The sequence below is a fragment of the Cupressus sempervirens genome, chromosome 4, assembly GCF_028749045.1.
Source record: "Cupressus sempervirens isolate cs-2001-9-10 chromosome 4, ASM2874904v1, whole genome shotgun sequence".
NCBI classification, from domain to species: domain Eukaryota; kingdom Viridiplantae; phylum Streptophyta; class Pinopsida; order Cupressales; family Cupressaceae; genus Cupressus; species Cupressus sempervirens.
Genome location: NC_143121.1, coordinates 739017507 through 739038444, shown reverse-complemented (window position 1 = coordinate 739038444; position 20938 = coordinate 739017507). Strand labels below are relative to the sequence as shown.

Here is a 20938-nt window from a genome sequence, read left to right as displayed (position 1 = left end):
GTAACCGGGAGAATCTGTCACAAATCCACGAGGGCCAAACTTGGAATAAGTGCACACGAATCCATATATATACATAGATACATACAACCATATATATAATGCATATGTGTGTGTGTATAAACATATATACATGTGTACTCACGAATCATAATGGGAAAAACAGTTCATGAATCGGATTCTCAAACCTAAATCCGACCCTGAACCAGAAACAACTACTAAGCTTGAAACTCTATGAATGAGTTGGATCTTCTTCTTGGATATCTTTGGTTAAAAAATATAGAAATATTTTAATTTTGACAAGTGGCACCAATCTTCGTGCCCTAGAGTCCTCATCCAAGCACTTATACTTCGTTTTTGGAAGCAAGACAACATTATCAAGAGAATTTGATTAGAATTTGGAGGAAATCAAGAGTTGGCTAGGACAAAATCCAGAATTGCTCTACAAGATTGGAACACACCCTAGACTTAGCTGATCATATTTTATTTAGAGGTATATTTTCAAACCCTATCCTTCAATGATTAGTCTAGGATGATATATATCTCCGTGTGGCTGACACTTTTAACAGTCTGCAATAGGGAAACAACAGACAATAGATCATTCAATCTGATCACCTATGTAGATCTAGTTTTTGTTTCATTCTAAGACGTGCATTTTGGGAAAGTTTCTGGAGGACTATAGAATGAGTAACAATAGAAATACAGACAACTACAACATATATTAGATAAGCAAAGCTATCAGCAAACTTGCCAAGGAATCACTTTCATAAATCAGACATGAGGCAACAAGACCACCACAAATCTGAGGTCCTACTCAATGTGGCATCATGAATTACTTACAACAGATTCAAGTGTAATTTCAGATACAAGGGTGACCAATCCCAGAATGGTGCACAAGGATTACAGAAATTAGTCGCTATTAGATGAGGGTTTCGTGCCTCAAATCATTGGCCATTTGAAAGAGAGATCCAACCATCAAAATATAAGTAGCTGAAGCCCTAGTTTTACTTACTGATTCCGAGTACAAAACATCCAAGAATCAGACTCAATTGCAAAACCATTGTAGAATTATCTGTGAATTGGATTCTTTCAAACCAATCCAAACCTGTGATAGACCTAGCAGCAGTTAGCTGAATTGCTACACAACTTGTAGATCTCACATATAATTTGGAGACCTTTTGTTGTGCACCCACTCAACCTCATGCTATATAAGCTAGGAACAACATTAGCCTGGATCAGACAAGTCTATGTTGAGGCTGAAGAAATCAATACATTCACCATAACCCACCACATGTTGTAAGCTATTTTGATTTTCGCATCATTCTCAGAACTAGAGCTACTAAAGGTAATTCAAATTTGAAACAACGCAATTTTTTGAATTCATGTTTTAGTTTAGTAATTTACTTTTGATAAATATATAAATTCTCGGTTATTTTTTTATTTTTATTTTTTACAGCCAATTGCAGTCTTTACAGGGGCAAAACAACACTGAGAAGGCAGAAAATATAAACCAAATTGGTGGGATTTGGCGGACTCTGGCTTCACTTTCACCAAGCTCCATCATCAATATAAAAGACAAAGATCCTGGGAATCCTTTAATTCACAATGACTCATCAAAAAAAGCCTCATCACCAATAGAGGGACATTTCCAAGACTTGGGGACTTGGGGTAATCATCTCCCACAACACCACCACCAATATCACCTCCGCTGCGGAGGAAGCCGGATCACTTGCTATATAGTACATGCCATTACATATTGATTGCCAGCTTTAATATCATGAAAACTAGTTTCTCTTCCATATGGCACTAGCAGAGATCTTATATTGCAGATTTCACCTCAATTTGTATAACAACACTGCCCCCCAACTATCATTCCACCACATTCCCTCTGCTGTCCCCTCACAGTCCCCAAATTCAAGCCCTGGGTCCCACCATCCCTCTGCTGTCCCCACATCCCCTCATCCCCTCATCCCTACCTTAGGAAAATCCATAGAACTATCGAAAATCTCTTACTACTCTCCCCTGATCCTGTTATGAAAGATTGACACAGGAGCACACAAGAGCACATATGATCCTCATCAACCGAAAAAATAGATTTCTCAATTTGAGGGTATTTAAGTGATCTGAGACACGTTCCACACCATTTGAAAGATTTTGATACCAGAAGTTTTCGCTGGCAGTATTACAGAAACTTTAGTCCCAGAGTTCAATGAGAGCTGGAAAAAATTGTTTTGCAGAAAGCTTTGTATGGTAATTTTAAGCATACTTGCAAGTTTTTGTGGAAAAATACCAATTGCACTTTGCAAAATACCAAATTATTCATTTATTTACTTTGGTGGGAGTTGCATCAAATTGACAACCTTTTTTATTCCTCTTTTAATTAAAATGTCCATTCTAAAAGATATATTAAATGAGTAAACGAGGAGATACACATTAATTATTGTTGGTGGTGAATATTAACATCATTTTCAAGGGAAATAAAAAAAACACACTTGAGTAGATTTTAAAATAGTGTAAGTGAATATACAATAGTCAGGAAAAGAGTTGCCAAGCTGAAGGGAGGATAAGGTGAAATACCTTGCTTCCCTATAGAAGTTTAAAATTAGCAGGTTTAAGTATGAATTTTTAACTATCATTTGTTGCATAGGAGGGAGGCCACATGCAGGAAGAACTCTGAAATGTTCTCTACTCGATTTGATCAAATAATGTGTACTTTGACAGGTGGGAACTTTGTCAAATAGTAGTCAAGAAAACAAAGATCTTAAGCAAGGTTACTACTGTCATACCACTGCAATATTCTCCTTTATATTTCATTATAGAAATGGATTCATTAACCGAACATTTTAACAAACAGTTTATAGACACCGACTGCTGTAAGTTAAAGGTAAAACTGTAGTACAGATTTAACTAATGTTTAACAAAGATGATGGCCGTTCATCAATGGGAATCAGTTATTTCGAAACTCATATTTACTGCTACATACATATATAAAGATTGCAATACAAACAAGCTGAGGGGAATCTACCAAATATTATATATATGCAAACAAGGGAACGACTACGCATTAGGAGGTTGCATAATACATACGTGTCTGTTAGTGGATGACATGATTACATACAGATCTGGTTTCTCACTGAAGACTGCCGAGAGTTGGAAGAGAGTTTGATATGGACCTTGCCGTGAGAGTTCACTGTTACCCTTTTGAGCTTTCCTGCAGTCACCGCCAGTTCACATATACTGTTCCTGTTACCATCTACTGCCTGTTAACTTGGTCCTGAAGGAGTTCCATGCTGTGTATCTGCTATGGGACAAGGATATGATGCCAACCGCTGCTCCCAATCTCCACGTTAATCCCTGCTGTGAATACTGCTAGGAGGGGCTGACTATGATAGAAAAACCCGTGAAAATGGAGAGCTAGGTCCACGCTAAGTTTTACCTTGTTTCAGCTATGAAATGATCATTCTCCTGCCTGCCAAATAGCTCACGTCTGCTGCTATGACCTGTACGTTGCTATCACAGACTGCTCTCTTTAGTAACCTACTTCCTTCCTCCTGCGTTTGAAACTCCAATCTTTACTTCAGATGTCCAATGTAACTATTCGAATACTTAGTTCAGAATGAAATGTGAGTAACTGGGTTTGTATCCAGTCTCACTCTTTTCTCAAGGGGTTCATCCTCAAGAAAAAGCCAAGTCACATTAAAGCAACCTTTTTGGAATTTTGAATAACATAACATCTCATAGTGATAATCCCTATGCACTGCTCTCTTTTGTAACCTCGAAGTGAGGGGAGATGCGTACAGCTGAGCAATGTGGGATAAAGACTATTTCATCTTTTAGTCACTTATGTCATTTTGTCATAAAGTGACTTGAAATAATGAAGTACTTTATAAATCAATGTGACTGGCTGAAACCAAAAGACTTCTGTGACTGGCTGGCATCCTAAAACAAATGCCGTTAGCCTATCCGGATGGAAAGATAGACCAACTAGGGTCTAGCACCGAGGACATTACAAACTCTAATAAGTACGAGGCACCAAGATTATTGATGCCTGGACAAAATGTGTATAATGATTAGTATGGTTTCAATTTTAGAAAAGAAAGTTCCAGAATGAAAGAGAGAAAAGTGTAGACTTCAGAGAGTTCTCTGAGGGCTTGAGAGCCAAAGTTCTGTAATCTTTGTAACAGATTCATTTGTTTGTCATCAGTATTTCATATTGCAAGTTGTGAGTCTTGTGAACAAAGAATGAGTTGATGTGTTGTAGTTCATTTATTTACATCAAAGAAGATACAAATCAATTAGCCAATTCTGTAGTCTCCTGTGGTCAAAGCATTTCTGCTCTCTTTGACTAGTATAGAAAGGATGCTCTCTCTCGGTGCCACCTTAATGGCCACAAATTGCCACACCTAGAAGTTCTGGCAGCCAAAATTTTGTTTAAACTAAGTTTACAAATTTTTACCCATGCTCTAAATTTGGTGTTACCTTTTAAAAATTACTTTTTATTCATTTATTACAAATCTAATGAGAGATCCCTTTCCTTCAATAGTTTTCTGGCTCTTCTCCAGTTAAAAATGAATTGAAGTACACACTCAATCCATTTGGTGAAGCACAACTTATTGGCATCAAGCAAAGCAAAAGAGCTAGTGTATTCCAACTTGAGCCTCCTTACTCACAAAAATTATGTGTTCAATGAAGAAGCAACAAAGATATGGGATGTAAAACTGAAGCGAACAAACTTTGGTCTTTTTTTTGTTGCATAATCTTCCATTTATGAGGTGTGAAGTAGATGATATACTTTTAATGCAAGTGGTGATGGGTTCTCAACTTCTCATCATCTAATGTTAATTACCAAAGATCAATAGTATTGATATAATTTTTTGTAAGAAGAAAGATGAGATCCATTTCTTTCTATTCATGTTCTATATATTCCTACATTTTGGTTGAATTTCTCTTTGGCATAAATAAAATGCAACTTTCATAGAATAAAGCTACTGTCACATCCCTCTTGACTACTGAAAAGTGAAAACGGTGGTTATCTTGTTGGTGCTGATGGAGCCTAAAATTCCATTTGTGAAACAATGCTGAGGTTTTTTGTCATTGGTAATTTTTGCAAGATATAAAAATTAGAAGTACCAACAGATAGAACAATTTTGAAGTAAATATATGAAAACCTTGTGGACAAATTTATAGAGAGATTATAATCACTGGTGTAGCATGGCTGATGTTATGGTTATAACTGATTATATAGGCAGATTTATGGAGCTAGAGGATTGAAGTAGAACTATGCAAGCAACTACAGCAGGGAGATATTTTTTAACTATTTCATCATTATGCCAGATATTGAGGGATGAGTAAGCCATGCATTCAGTTTATGAAGGATGCTCCTACTACACATGTAACTATTCAGATTCTGTTATTACTCGGAATATGTGTTGAACCTTGAAGACAGGACAATTTTTAGACTTGGTAAAGCATGTGAAGTCTGGAAGTGACTAATGTATTACTATTTTCTGGTGTATTTTTGAGAAAGACATCAGACAATTTGTTCTGCTTGGCATTGATTGCGCATCAGACCATGCATAATTTTCATTCATTGTATGAAGCCATGTACGAGATGAAGCATTTAAAATACATGGAACAAATGTGAGATCCTTGTTATGTGAGCTACATAGCATTCAAAATAATTTGCACATGAGAGATATATTTCCAGAATTGGAAGGTGTTATATTCTTTTTACTTTTAATTCTTCAAACAAAAATTACAGGGGTATTCCATGCTACAGAGCAGCAGAACTGAAAGTTTACATCATTAATTCAATCCACGGGAAGTGGCTTTAATGAGCACAAAGATAATTGTTTTCATAGATTTGGGAGACTCCTCAAATTCTGGAAGCATCTAAAGCATATTCTGGGAATTCTAAGCAGCAGTCAATATATTTGCATATTGATATATTGAAAATACATAGCTATCTTCAAGAGAGATGTAGAAGATGTATTCATTAAATTCTGCAATAAGATAAATTAGTGTGATGTTTTCAATAGACATGGAGGAAATGGTTTGCTGAATAACATCACACAAAGTGACATATATCAAACACAACATGTCAAATAAAGGAGTCTTCAGATATTATGAGTACAATAACAGTAAAGTGCAATAGAGCAAAGTTATTATCCAAGACCAAGTCCGATAGAGTTTTCTTTGATTCCTTAGAGGCCTGAACTGGAAGTTATGTTTCTGTGGTTTTTCTATTATTTCTAGTACTTCTTTAAATTTGTTGCATGTAGGTATGAATGAACATGTGCAGATGAGGAGTGGAAGATTTTTTAGAGACCCTTGAATATGGAGCTAAATGATGGGAACATAATGAACACAAGGTTTTTGTTGATGTATAGCATCAGTAGAAGTGATAAGAAAACTACGTTATGTGAATTTTGTTCATCAGGTGTATGCTTATATATATATATATATATATATATATATAATTGCTCGCCCTGCTTATCTATCGGCGCTGGAATCATGCCTTACAAATTTCTTTAGGCTCATTTAGGGTTGGTTCTCACCGCCTACGGGCTCGAACAGATCACCATATGGATCGAGCTAATCGGATATGTTAGTTGTGTACTTTGGCAGAGTTTGAGACTGAGATCCACTTCATTTTTCGATGTCCTCTTTACTATGAGATCAAAGGGAGATTTTACTACCTTTTCAGAGATTGTTCTTCTCTTTCGATGTTCTTCAATTATATTGATCAGCGATGTCTTGCACTTTATCTTCAGGAGGCCACCCATCTTCGAGAGATTACCATGCAATCATTTATAACTCAGGGGCGTACTTCAAACCAGCTCATTACTGCCTTTTTCTCTCCCTTCTTTCCTCCGCGAGGTTTGAAAAGGCCTTCCAGTACTTCTCATTCCAAATCGGTTAGACACTGCACCAATCTCTCCAGGTAGTGACAATCCTACAGTGGTTCTACACAGCAGTCTAAGACTATGGATCATCCACAGGTTTACCCTCTATTACTGATTTCTTTGTGACAAGGAAGGACCCTTAGTCCTTACCTTGTCTTCTTTCTTGGATTTCCGAGATGCTACGTATTGCTATTATGAGATTATATGAGACTGTGGTCGGCAGATTCCGGACTCCTATTGGCTTCTCGGATCCGATCCATTGTACTATTGGGGTTAAGCAGGGTTGTACTCTCTCTCCTACTTTATTTGGGTTATATATTGATGAGCTGGAGGACTTCCTCTTGAAGTCTTTGCTCCCGGGTGATGGTTGTTATCTTTATCAAGTTCTGATCTCGATCCTTCTCTTTGTGGATGATATTGTTCTCCTTGCTTCCTCTCCTGACAGGTTACAGAGACTTCTTGTTAGATTGGCTTTATTTTGTGATCAGAGACGGTGGTTAACTTGGGTAAGACTCGGATCATGGTCTTTAATTGTTTAAAGACCTCTCATCTTCACTTCATATTTCAGGGCCAGGGGATTGAGATTACTTCATCCTATTTGTATTTGGGTGTTATGTTTTCCGGACCGCGATTTAGCATGAGACCTGTTATTCAACCCAGAGTGAATAAGGGCATGGGTTCTCTTGCTTTGCTTGAGAAACAATGCTTCAAACATCACTTTCAGGATACCTCGTCTAAGCTATCTCTCCTAGATGCTCTTGTTCGACCGACTGTTCTTTATGGTTCTATGGTTTGGGGTCCTTCTCTCCTTAGCGTCGCTTGGGCCTCGATTGAGCAGGTCCAAACTTTGTTCTTGCGGTGCATTATCAGATGTCATAGATCTACTCCTCATGGTATCATTCTTGCTAAGTTCGGGGCTCATCCTTTCAAACTCGCGGTCATTTTTGACTTAGTTTGGTTTCTTTATCGCCTTCGTGGGTTTGCTCATATGGCTGGAGACCGTGATCGCTACTCCTATTTAGCTTACTGCTCTTTGGTTTCCATCTCGGCTGCTAAGTCTGGTGCTCGTGCGCGGTGTTGGTATGCACAAGTCTCTTCTTTGCTGAGTTCGATTGGGATTGATATTGATCGTCTCCCCCCTATTCAATTTTCTTTGGATGCCCTTGCTCATCTATCCTTCTTGGCAAGAGTTGAATGAGCATGTTCGTCTTGATATTTATAGACGTTATATTACTGCTATCCAGGTTAACCCTCCTGGTGGGTTACACCCACGGATGTCATTTTATGTGACACACTTTTTGGAGATCTCAAATGGGATTATTGCCCGGCCTAGCTATCTCTCACGGCGTTGGTCTCATTCCCTGCAGATCTCTTTAGGTTCTTTTAGAGTTGGTTCTCATCGTCTTCAAGCTCAGTCGGATCATCATATTGACAGGGAGGAGCAAACTTGTTTGTTCTGTTCTTTAGGAGAGGTTGAGGATGAGTCTCATTTTCTTTTTCGATGCCCTATTTATTATGAGATCAAAGGGAGGTTCTTTTGTTTGTTCAAAGAGTGCTTCTCTCTCTATGATTTCTTCAGCTATTACGATCAGAGATGCCTTGCACTATATCTACGTGAGGCCACTATGCTCCGGGATAACATGATTCAGACTCTACTTCCACACCGACACTCATCTACTCAACTCATTACTGGCTTTTTTACACCTTTATCCCCCTTGCGTGGTGTGAAAAGGCCCTCTAGCTCTATTCGGCCTAGTGAGCTTTCTAGATGCGTCAGATCCCGTTCTGCTTATAGGCACCAGTGACACTCTTCTGGGACAAGTCGGAGACAGTGTAGTACCTCTACGCATCGACACGTGTATCATTCTGTGACTGATTTCTTTTTGCCCAAGAAAACCTCCTAGTGCTTTCTGTTGCTTGTATTTGTTTGTTGTTGTTGATTTTCTTCGGACACCTTTGTGTGCTCCTGCTGGCTTCAGTCCTACTTTGTTGTAATCTTTCAGTCCCATAGACCTCTTTTTGGTCTTTTGTTGGACATTAATATCGTTATCTTATCTTATCTTATCTTATCTGGCTTTTGTTTCTTCTTAGTCATCTTTGGTACTTCTGCTTTGGTCGGCTCTTCTGTTTGTATGCTCAATCCCATAAACCTTGTTGGTTTTTCGTGGACATTAATATTATCTTATCTTATCGACAGACATTATAATGGCAGACATTGGAATATGAATATCATCGGCAGACATTGAAATGTCAATGTTATCGATGGACATGATAAAGTGTATTATCGGGGGTCATGTGTTTACCGCCGATCACATGATTCATTGTATTGTTGTTTGTCTTAACTAAACTATTAATTACTTATGCCTCCGTAAAGGCATGACCCTACGTGGCCAGAGTCATGACTTTACAGGTTCATGACCTTTCACACTTATAAATACAAGTGCAAATCGATGGGAAAGATAATCAATACATGGCATTACAGTCCCAGCGATCTACGCATTAATTTTACAGGATAAATTCTCAGCATTCTCCTCTCCGATCTTCATTGAAAGACAATCAGCATATTCCTTCTACAGGACGTGTTATCAGCAATATTCATTGAAAGATATTCTGCATCTCAGCAATTCAACAACATTCACCATTTGAAGAACAATTCTGTTCTGCAGTTATTTAAGTAAGAATATCTATTATCATTCATATCTACAGTAATAGTTTTGTCTATCAAAGATCACTAAAATCTAACTTGGTATCAGAGCCATTCTAATAAGAAAATCTATTACTCAAAATTAAAATCTAAAATCTCAAATTTATATAAGTTAAATTATATTCTTAAATCAAAATGGTAAATCATGTAAGGCTAGAAGATAGACTTGAGGGAGCTTCAAATTTTTCATCATGGAAAATTCGAGTCATGATAATATTTAGAGAAATGGAATTAGAGGAATATATAGAAACAAATATATCTATGTCTGAAAATGATCCAGAGAAAGTAACATGGAAAAGACACAATAATAAGACAATGAAAATTAAATAGATTCAATAAAAGACCATATTCTTCCATCCATATCCAGTCTCAAGACTACATTTAAGATGTTCTCTACTATAAGAGATACTTTTGAAATCAACAATACTAGTAGATTATTAACCCTAAAACAAGATTTACTATATATAAAGATGAAAAATGGAGAATCTATTACATCCTATTTTCTAAAGATTTCTCAATTAAAAGATCAACTTGCAACAATGGAAAATCGAGTTGATGACAAAGAACTTAGCATGATAGCACTAAGAGGACTTCCTCTATCTTGGGAAACATTCATTCGAGGTCTAAGCTCTCGACCCGAGCTTCCTAAATTTGATTTACTAAAAAATGAATGCACACAAAAAGAACCAAGATTAGTCTCAAGAGGACTAAAGAGGACTAAGTATAAATCAAGAGGGAGACATTCAAGCACTTCATGCAAATTCAAACAAGAAAAGAAAATTCAAACATAATAGAAGGGAAACTAACAAATCATATAAGAAACGTGATTGGTCCAAAGTTAGATGTTTCAAATCTAATAAAATTGGTCACTCTCATAACTTCTGCCCTGTAAGGAAGAGAATTCAAGCAACCTTAGCAAAAATCAAAGGAGAGGAAGTAAAGAAAGAAAAAGAAAACTATGCTTTTTACTTGGTCCTTTCAAGAGAATTAAACTCAAACAACACTTGGATCATAGACAATGGAGCATCTCGGCACATCACCGGTTTTAGAGACAAATTTGAGACTTTCTCAGAACACTCCTCAAAAGAAGTTACTATTGGAGATAACTACACTCATCCTATCAAAGGCATTGGTTACTATTCAATTCACTTAAACTCGAGGATTACTCTCCAACTCAAAAATGTTATATATGTACTTGGAATATAAAGAAACCTAGTCTCTATTTCTGGTCTTGTTGATCAAGGATTCAGAATCACTTTCACTCATTTACATATAAATATTGGACTCAAGTTGAGAAATAGTCACAATTCATATTCATATCAAATCTTTACATACCCAAGTTATATATATGCTAGATGATATATTTTATTCTTTTGGGATGTAACTTTAAGTCACTCATTTACATATAAATATTGGACTCAAGTTGAGAAATAGTGACAATTCATATTCATATCAAATCTTTGCATACCCAAGTTATATATATGCTAGATGATATATTTTATTCTTTCATTGGCAAAGAAATGATTTTTTGAACTAAGCTCGTGAATTCGGATTACTAAATAAATATATTTATGCGATTCTCAAGTCAAACTGCATTGAACGGATCATCTGTAAGGAGTGTCTCCAATGCAATTTTATTTCCGGCATGATCAGTAAGAAATATTTATTTTATTTGCTTGAAGCTTTAGAGTTAAAATATTATATAGTTTCGTCCTTTATAATTATTATTTTAATTTTATAAATAATTTATATGATAGGTAAATGGACAAGACAATTATAGCAATTTAAAATCGAACATCATAGATATTGAGAAATATTTGATTTTGAATCTATGTTTGGTTTGTCTCCAAACCACAGGAGTTAAAATACATTCCAGACTACTTTAAAATTGCATCAAGATATTTGATCTGTCGCATCTTGATTTCTAAATTCTTTATAATTAATGTGCGTAGAATTTTATAAAGTTGTATGTTTTAAACTTATAATACTGACTCTCTCGCCCTTTGGCACTGGTCTTTATATTTTCCATAATTTGTAATCTATATGCTGGCAATTATTAGTCCCTGCCTTTATATAAGGCAGGGAACTACTGAAAGATCCCTGATGGATGCCCTTGCTGATCTGTTGTAGTTTTTAAATTGATAAACTATATTTTCCTGTGATTTCTTTGATGGTCTTTGAGAATAGACAGAAGTTGCAGAAGGTTTTGTTTTTGTTTTGTGTTTTTTGATAGTTTTCACAATAGTAATGAATAATGAACAATAAACATGAAAGGAGACTGAAAATGAATAAAAGCATAGAGCCAAATCAGAATTGCTATAAATCATACCAAGCAGATTTCTGATTTATAAAACCAAATAATAAATCCAATGCAGTTCCAAGGAGCTTACATCCAGCAATGATGCCAAATTGGATGGTGAATAATGAACATGAATCAAGGATACATCTGAGGCTGAATACAAGCATTCCCTATATTCCACGTGGGGTGTACCTGTTGCAAATGGCGGCCTTAAGACTACAAGGATCGCGTCCCAGCTGAAAGAATCAATCTACAACGCTAAAACCATAAATCTGCAACCTGAATCCACAATAAAGAATGGCGTACTCTATCCCTGATAGCAACGCACACTGTCTAAAGAATCCAATACCAATAACTGCTGAGAGCTACGTCCCAGCCAATCCAGAACCTGGGGTTTGCTTTCCAGATGAAGAATTGCTCTCTCAGAGCCAATTCACAAAAACAAGTTTTTCAATATGCAAAAGATAATAAGAAATTAGGTCTCCATCTCCTTATATCCCCTTCCAACTGTAAATCGAACCCTAAAGGGAAATTACACTTTGCCCTTTAAATAAAATATAATAAAATAACATTTTCCCAATTAAAGTCGTCCATGCTATAGGAAAAACATTACTTTATTAAAATTTCATAGCTGAAGGCACCAAAAAGTCTACAAATAGTAAAAATCACCTTTTCCAACGAGCTATAACACATAGGTGTACCTGATCAACTGAAGCCAGAATCCCCTTATTACTCCAAAATGGTTATATTATTAACCTTATTTTAATTTATTTAATCACCAACTTAGGAAATATTTAAACATATTAAAATATTTCCCAAATGGTCCCAAAAGGCCCAAAATGACCAATCAAACATGAATCTGACCTTGTCACCTGTCTGTGACTGATGCCGGACAAGATGGGTCAACTGGTAGTCCATCCCTAAAATCTAGGGATGCTCCTAAAAGTAGGAGACAGCCCCAATCAACCAAAATTGAGTCCCAATGACTCTCCCCTACTGTGTGCACCTCTGAGAGAATTGTCATTGAACTAGGAGTTCCTCCTAAAAAATAGGAATGCCTCCTAAAAAATAGGAGATGCACTCTAAATCTCCAAAACATTTGCCGAGGTCTCCAAATGCCTCCTAGACCACTCCTAGTCAATCCCTACAAATTAGGAATCCCTCTTAAATTGTAGGAAACTGTTGTCTACTGCTCCAAACTACTTGGGAAGCTCATGCATGACTCTCAAAGCCCCTAGGTTGGTTCCCTCTACGCTCTACTAGCCTATGGAAACCAGATAATAGACCAACCCCGCTAGAAATGTTGTCACTAAGGAAGGGCAGAAATTGGGGACATGACACTAATGTTCCCGGATGCACAATCCCATTTATTTTGGTATCACATTAAATCCAAGCCTACGGTAAGCTTAAGCTTTAACGTGCGATTATTTTTAAAAAAAAAATTTGCTGTTTTTCCTTTTTTTCAATTGGTTGATGAGAAATTCACTGGGGTCTTCAGAATTTTTATGAAAACAAAATAAGAAATAAACTGTATAAAAAGACACATGGATGCTCTATTATTTAATGAGGACAAAGGCAATTAAATGTAATTTGTTGGAAAGTGATGAAAAGATAGCTATAAATTAAATACACCAAAACGTACTACGAATACTTTTATTTATGGCTGCTTTTGCACGTTTCAAAAAAACTATATGATATGACAACTTTGCAGAGGGAGGTGTAGTGTAATTTTTGGCTGGAATACATCTGTTTGCAACTCCACCAGGGAAATGTAAGAGATATTTGCTATTGTTTATGTTTGTTTGTTTGAACTGTTATTATATTATATTTACAATTTAATAATATACGATAACTGTTTCTCAATTTGCTTATATATATATATATTTCTATTTTAATTAAATATTGATGTAAGAAATTATTTAGAAACTGATAATAATAATTAAAAATTAGATGAAATACAAAATATATTTTCACTTTACAATGCTAAATACTATACACATAATCAGCAAAAATTATACTAATTTTATGCAATAAAATTGTAAAAATTCTTATTCAATAATAATATCAATAGTTACAAATGGTTTTAATCATGGAAATTCAACTTGACAATATTGACATGCAAACAAATTAGACAAATCATAGACATAATATATTATAATAGGAGAATGATAACTTTTAAAAAATCATTTCTCTCCTAGTTTATATACGATACAATAAAGATTTTCTTATTTAATTCCATAAACTATTATTGAACCATATTTGAAAAAGTTTCACTTTAAATTTTATATAAATTCTAATTTTTACTTTTTGATTCATAAAGATAAATAATTTAAATTTTCAAATTTTTATTTTAAAAATATTGTTTCACAAATTTTAATTTTGTCATCGGTTAGTTGAAATTTAGCAAAGATTACATTATTCGACTTTTACATCTATTGACTACCTTTGCTTGATGCCTCCTAAACTCTTTCTAACAAATTCCTAACTTGTATCCATTGTGTTCCAAAGGACTTTGGGGCATTTTAAAGTTCCAATTTTTGCAAAGAAAACTAGGATGCTAGTATATGTGTGAATTTACTTTATAATATACATGCATCTCAATAGACATAGACCTATAATGATATTGATAAATATGTGCCACTTATTTCTAACTACTTTTCTTCATAAATCTTTGTTTGTAATCAAAATATAAGATTAATTATTTTGAAGACAAATAAAAAATATCAGGTTTTTTTTCCATTAATTAATCATTAGTTCTTTGAACCAATAATAAATTAGTAATTATTTTCTTGGGTACATGATTATCTACTTGTGTGTCAATGCACTCTATTAGCTTTATTACAACTACTTGTATAGAAAATTATGAAGAATTTTTAGTGAATGTCCATGATCTGTCCAACTAAACGAGGAAAGTTACATATCCACAAAAAAAGGGGGTTGGGGGATACAAGTTTTTAATTTTCACGATTTTAATGAACGTAATATTTATGAAATTAAACTTTTTGTAATTATATTATTTAACTTCCATAAAATAAAATATCATAACATATACATACATACATATATATATATATATATATATATATATATATATATATATATATATATATATATATATATATATATATATATATATTTTCTTTAAAATTTGAAGTGTATTATATTATAATTTAAAAAATCTAACAAAAATCTAACTTTACACTTACATGGAAACCAACAGAAACACAATCCACATATTTAAAAATTGAATCCATTTGAATTTGTAGAGTAAACTAGCACATTTGATTTCATTTTTGGAAAAACAACTGCTTGACTTCTCTCTTTCCCAAAAGGCAAGGACTCTAGCTCAAACAGAGCTCTTGTTTCATATCTTTCCCTCTGAAGAATTAATATGTTGCATTAATCTATTATTATTCTTTATTTAAAATATTATCACATTCATACAATCATTTACTTTTATTCTCATAAATCGCAAGGTTGAAGTTTTCTATAACACTTGTCGTTAGGAAAACTTTCATCTCATTCGCATTCTAATCAATCTGCTAGAAGAATCCCTAATCTAAGTGTTTTGTCTAGGATTAGGTACACCCGCCTTGGTTTTGCAGAGCCAAAAGCGCAAGGGATTTGGATCACATTGATCAATCCCGTCAAGTTGGCCATAACCAGTTGGATATCCCAGCATCGAGTTGGCAAGACTCGTAGGATTCCAATCTGCAGTTTTGGGAACCAACAGGTGCCCTAGATGTTAAATTATAGGTTTCATGAAATGGTGGTTATGTTTATTTTGATGCCCTAGATGTTATATTCTACTTTTCATGAAACAGTGGTTATGTTTATTGAATGCCCTGGATGTTATATTCTAGTTTTCATGAAATAGTGGTTATATTTATTTAAAGACCTAGATGATGTATTTTTTATTTTCATGGAATAGCGGTTATGTTATTATTTGATCCCCTAGATGTTATAATAATTTCTGATTATCATAGAACAGTGGTTCAGATTGTATAAAAGAAATGATACATTGTTATGTTCATAATCTAGAGTTGAAATTTGATTTATTCTACAGGTATTATGATTGATATGATGATTTTGGACTAACTATAGTTCTTGTTTGAGCGATTGCAAGAGAAGATTGTCCTCCGAGAAAGCAGAGAAAGTATCAACGGGTATGGAATGCAAACATGGTCATGATCCTTGAGTTAACTGAATCTCCGAAGTGGTTCAGTTGAGGTTGTTACTAAGCCTAGTTATACAGTTGACTAGAACCTAGTTGGGCTTACTTCATCAGTAGTTGGGTTGTCAGTACCCTTGTTAGGACTTTACCTCTTGGTCTAGACCTTCGTTTGACCTAGATCATTATTAGGATTTTAAGGTGATAACATCAGTAATAATGTCTTAATGTGTGTATATATATCGTATATATGTTAGTATGTATGTATGTATGAGCGTGAACCACAGTAATATAGCACACGACCGAGAATATATATATATATATATATATATATATATATATATGAGAGAGAGAGAGAGAGAGAGAGAGAGAGATAATACTATGTCATCTCTAAATTCATTAATTCAAATCAATCTTAATATTTCCTACTGTACAATATCATGTGCACATACTATATCAGAGTTAAATAAAGCAAAAATGGTTTGCTAGAAATAATCATATTATGTTAATGTGTCTGCACTACTGCCAAAAATCATTTGACAAATTCGCAAAACTTGTTCTGCCAATTAAATGCTCCCATAAACTCATACAAAGTTGAATCTCCGAAGTGGTTCAGTTGAGGTTGTTACTAAGCCTAGTTATAAAGTTGACTAGAACCTAGTTGGGCTTACTTCATCAGTAGTTGGGTTGTCAGTACCCTTGTTAGGACTTTACCTCTTGGTCTAGACCTTCGTTTGACCTAGATCATTATTAGGATTTTAAGGTGATAACATCAGTAATAATGTCTTAATGTGTGTATATATATCGTATATATGTTAGTATGTATGTATGTATGAGCGTGAACCACAGTAATATAGCACACGACCGAGAATATATATATATATATATATATATATGAGAGAGAGAGAGAGAGAGAGAGATAATACTATGTCATCTCTAAATTCATTAATTCAAATCAATCTTAATATTTCCTACTGTACAATATCATGTGCACATACTATATCAGAGTTAAATAAAGCAAAAATGGTTTGCTAGAAATAATCATATTATGTTAATGTGTCTGCACTACTGCCAAAAATCATTTGACAAATTCGCAAAACTTGTTCTGCCAATTAAATGCTCCCATAAACTCATACAAAGTTCTTGCAAGAATCAACGCAAGCCTAGTTGTTGGTATGCTCTCATGTTCAAGGAATCTTTCCAGCTAGGAGCATGTCTAGATTTTGAATGGACAAGGTAGCTTTTGGTCTAGATTAATATTAGTGTCACTAATGTTTCAAATTCTGTTTTGGTCCTGCCTGTGCATGATTACTACAAAGACAATGATACTAGCAGGGAACCCACACAGTTTACGTCAAATCACTAAAGGTTTATCTTTACAATACCACCATCCAAGTGGCAAATCCAAATGCAATCCACATAAAATCCAATGACCCTAATAGATCAATATAAATATTTTTCTCATAAGACGAAGGTACATTTCTCACAAATCGAGGGGATGTAAACAATGGAAATTTCACAGCAGTGTAAATTCCATGTTTAATTATGAATCTTCTTTTTAACTGTATAAAAGGGAAGCTCTCTGTAAAATATAAAATATAAAAGCAAAATTCATCATTAATCATGATACTAGACAACAAAAATTCAATTTACCATACAAGATATCTATGCATATACTGTGCAGTAGATAATGTTCTAGTGTCAATGATAGTGGAAATTGTAAGTGAAGAGCAGACATACTTTTTGATACAAAGTCGTGCCATGAATAATGCAAATCCCCAAGATCAAGAATTGTCCTGGTTGGATCTACTAATGGTTGGATCTGTCAACAGGTTTATGACACAGTTCAGTGAAAGCAATATGCATAGAAGAGTTCAGATAACCACAGAATTACAACCATAAGACCCTAATTATAACATGTTTCATTTTATTTTTTTGCAATGTACCTGAAAAAAATATGCAAAAGAAAACTTGCATCCAAAGATCACCAACCAGAAAAACACATATCTGTAATCCAAATAATACATCAGTGAAAAGTCTACAGGATAAACTGTATTTCATTAAATCAAAAAAATGATAAGACTTCAAAGATTTTTTTGTGTAAGCTTGAATATGACGCAATCATTTCCACAGGAAGAACAAATACATTTAGTCTACAAAATTAACAGAAATAATATAAGGTTGAATAATATTCGTCTATCTATGAGATGCTTTAAGTATAGTTCATGTTTTTAGTAGTTAGTGGAACACTTTAAAATTCATATTTCTTTGACGAGTAAGGTATAACCCTCCACAGTAGAGTATGCTAAAGTTTCTGCATATACAAAGCTATTTCAACAACTGATGCAGTATTTTATTTCCACAGGCTTAAATTTTTTTTTTTTAAAATCAATTCAGTGTCGAAATTGAACAGGTAAACCCACATTAACAATTCTAAATAAACAAAGTGTACCATTAAGTGTATAGATTTTGTTACTTCTCGAGCTTGAATTTACAGGTTGCTAATTCAGGCATTCTTGATGCAAATATACATTTTCTAACAAACTAAACATGCAAACAAAAGTCAAACATCAAATTATATATTATATGAAGTAGAAAAAGAAATATGCCAATAATCTGCACCCATCATGGCATGTTGAAGTCTATAAAACGTCATTGATAAAGTCAATGTGACTTTCCAAAACACCATAATCTAGGCTCAATAAAAAATCAACTATAGTAAAAACAAACCAAAAAGATGTCATTTAATATGACATTACTAAAACAATTTAACCAAAACTGTCAACTATTACAAATTTATTAAATTCTTACCTGTAGTAGTCAGCAGTCCTTTCATATAGGCCACGTCCAACATAATATCGTTCCTAGAAACAAGAAAATGGAAATTTACAAAGAAGCAATAGTATATTTAAATTTAAAGTAGACTTCAAACAAACAAAAACTGAATAAAATCTTTTGAAATTGTGTTCACATGATGCACATTCTAGAGCAAGGAAACCATAATTTGCACAAGAAATGACTATATTTTGATTTTTAGTGCAATATTATTGAATTATTACAAAGGTGCCGTATGAGATAATAGTTCTGAAAACAGTTATCAGATCAACAGAAACTAATGCAATCCTTTGAGGTCATGTTCACAAACAAACCTGATACATTCAACAAACAAACAAAAGGAAAAAATATTTTGTAATTGTGTTTATATACCAACAATCCTAGAGCAAGAAAACTATAATTACATAAACTGATTGTGTTTTGACTCCCAAGCAAAATTATTAAATTATTTATACAGATGCTGTATGATATGATAGTTCTCAAAATAGTTATCTGATGAACAGAAAATTGATACATCTTTTGAGTTCATGTGGAACAACAAACCTGATACATCCACTTGAAAAATCGAATAAGAGACCACTGATCGACTTTGTTGCTTAGTCTTCGCCATGAAGGTATCCGAAGAAGAAGGCCAAAGCAAACTTGAATAGTAAAATATACACCCAAAACCAAGGCGTAGATTCTAAAATAGAAAGAATCTGAATTTCGCTTGCTACGCTCATGAAGCATATTTCTGCCATTTCACATCATTTCAAATTATTTGCCAAGATTTCACTTCCAAAGAAACTCCAGCCATAATTTGTTGAGCCATTTCAAGTTTTGAATATAAAAAGGAAAGGTAATGAATGATTCCTCTACAAAAACCGAGTACCCAACATATATTCAAGCAAAAAAAAGATTGCAAACAACAATAAAGCCAAATACTAGATACTAATATTGACACACAAATGATTAAAGAACGAACACTCACATGTAGAGATAGGCAATCAATACAGATGATCCTCCGAACCAGACGAAACGTATTAATATCCTTGAAATAGCTAATCCTTGAGCCATTGAATAAGCTCCATACATCATCATAATATCAAGTGCACCTGTTTTAACACTCTGTTATTTACACTTATTTCCGAAAAACAACTCAATACAAATATCTTGAGTAGCAATCAGACGTCCAACTGCCTACGCTTATTTACTCAAAATCAAGCTCAAATCTTGTGCTCACTTTCTATAAACTTCATGGCAAAATATGTGGGACCAACACTAAGAACTTCCTTGAGGGTATCCACATTAATCTTGCCATCATTGAATGCAATAAGCACCAAACCCTGAAATTTAAGTAGGCAAACTTCATTAGAACAAAGTTCCTAGAAAGAACTCAAGTCAAAAACACAATTTAAGTAATCAATAATGTATCCAAAAGCAGAAAACCTGAAACAGTTCAAAAGCAGCAGTTAAATAAATACTTGAGAAACATATGAAATTGCAAACCTGAAACATCATTAGCAAGAAAATCCATAAACGATGAAAGCTATGGTAAAGATGAAGAAATGTTCTATGCTCAACAAAACTGCTTTTTCCTGTCCGTCGGCGTAGTGCAGAACGCATACCCTGCACATGGATTCACCAAATAAATACTCGTATATATAACATGAGGTAGAAATACATTAAAAACATGGATCTTGCATGCAAGTTTAAAATATCCTTATTTAGATAACTGATTCAATATTTATTCACATAGTATGTCCACCTACATACTGAAAATCATTTCATAAATGGTGATGATACAACTATTAGTAGACATGTGCTTAACAAAACATGCTTCCATGTAAACTATATAACAATCCATCTTTTTACTATAAGACGATAATCAAAAAGAACTCGAATCAACCAAAATATACTTAAAATGTGCATCCAAACAGTTCGGATTTAGTTAAAATCATAAATACAGATCATTACCAAATAAGTAATAATCTGCTATATATACAAAAAATCCCATAAATTTTAAATGTTAAATGCATCTTCCATAT

The 20938-nt window shown here is 34.2% G+C and overlaps 1 protein-coding gene across 2 annotated transcripts in view; it reads right to left on the bottom strand.

The window, feature by feature from the left end:
* Window positions 1-20938, bottom strand: part of LOC149563455 (callose synthase 10-like) — a 190269-nt gene that overhangs the window by 106777 nt on the left and 62554 nt on the right. For both annotated transcript variants that reach the window (XM_089826706.1, XM_089826707.1), the window contains exons 14-20: window positions 20400-20519; window positions 20134-20236; window positions 19882-20005; window positions 19455-19644; window positions 18888-18940; window positions 18023-18083; window positions 17817-17898 (exon numbers count right to left, since the gene is read on the bottom strand). In XM_089826706.1, the coding sequence (XP_089682832.1) occupies window positions 17817-17898; window positions 18023-18083; window positions 18888-18940; window positions 19455-19644; window positions 19882-20005; window positions 20134-20236; window positions 20400-20519 (733 nt within the window). The remainder of the gene's footprint in view (window positions 1-17816; window positions 17899-18022; window positions 18084-18887; window positions 18941-19454; window positions 19645-19881; window positions 20006-20133; window positions 20237-20399; window positions 20520-20938) is intronic.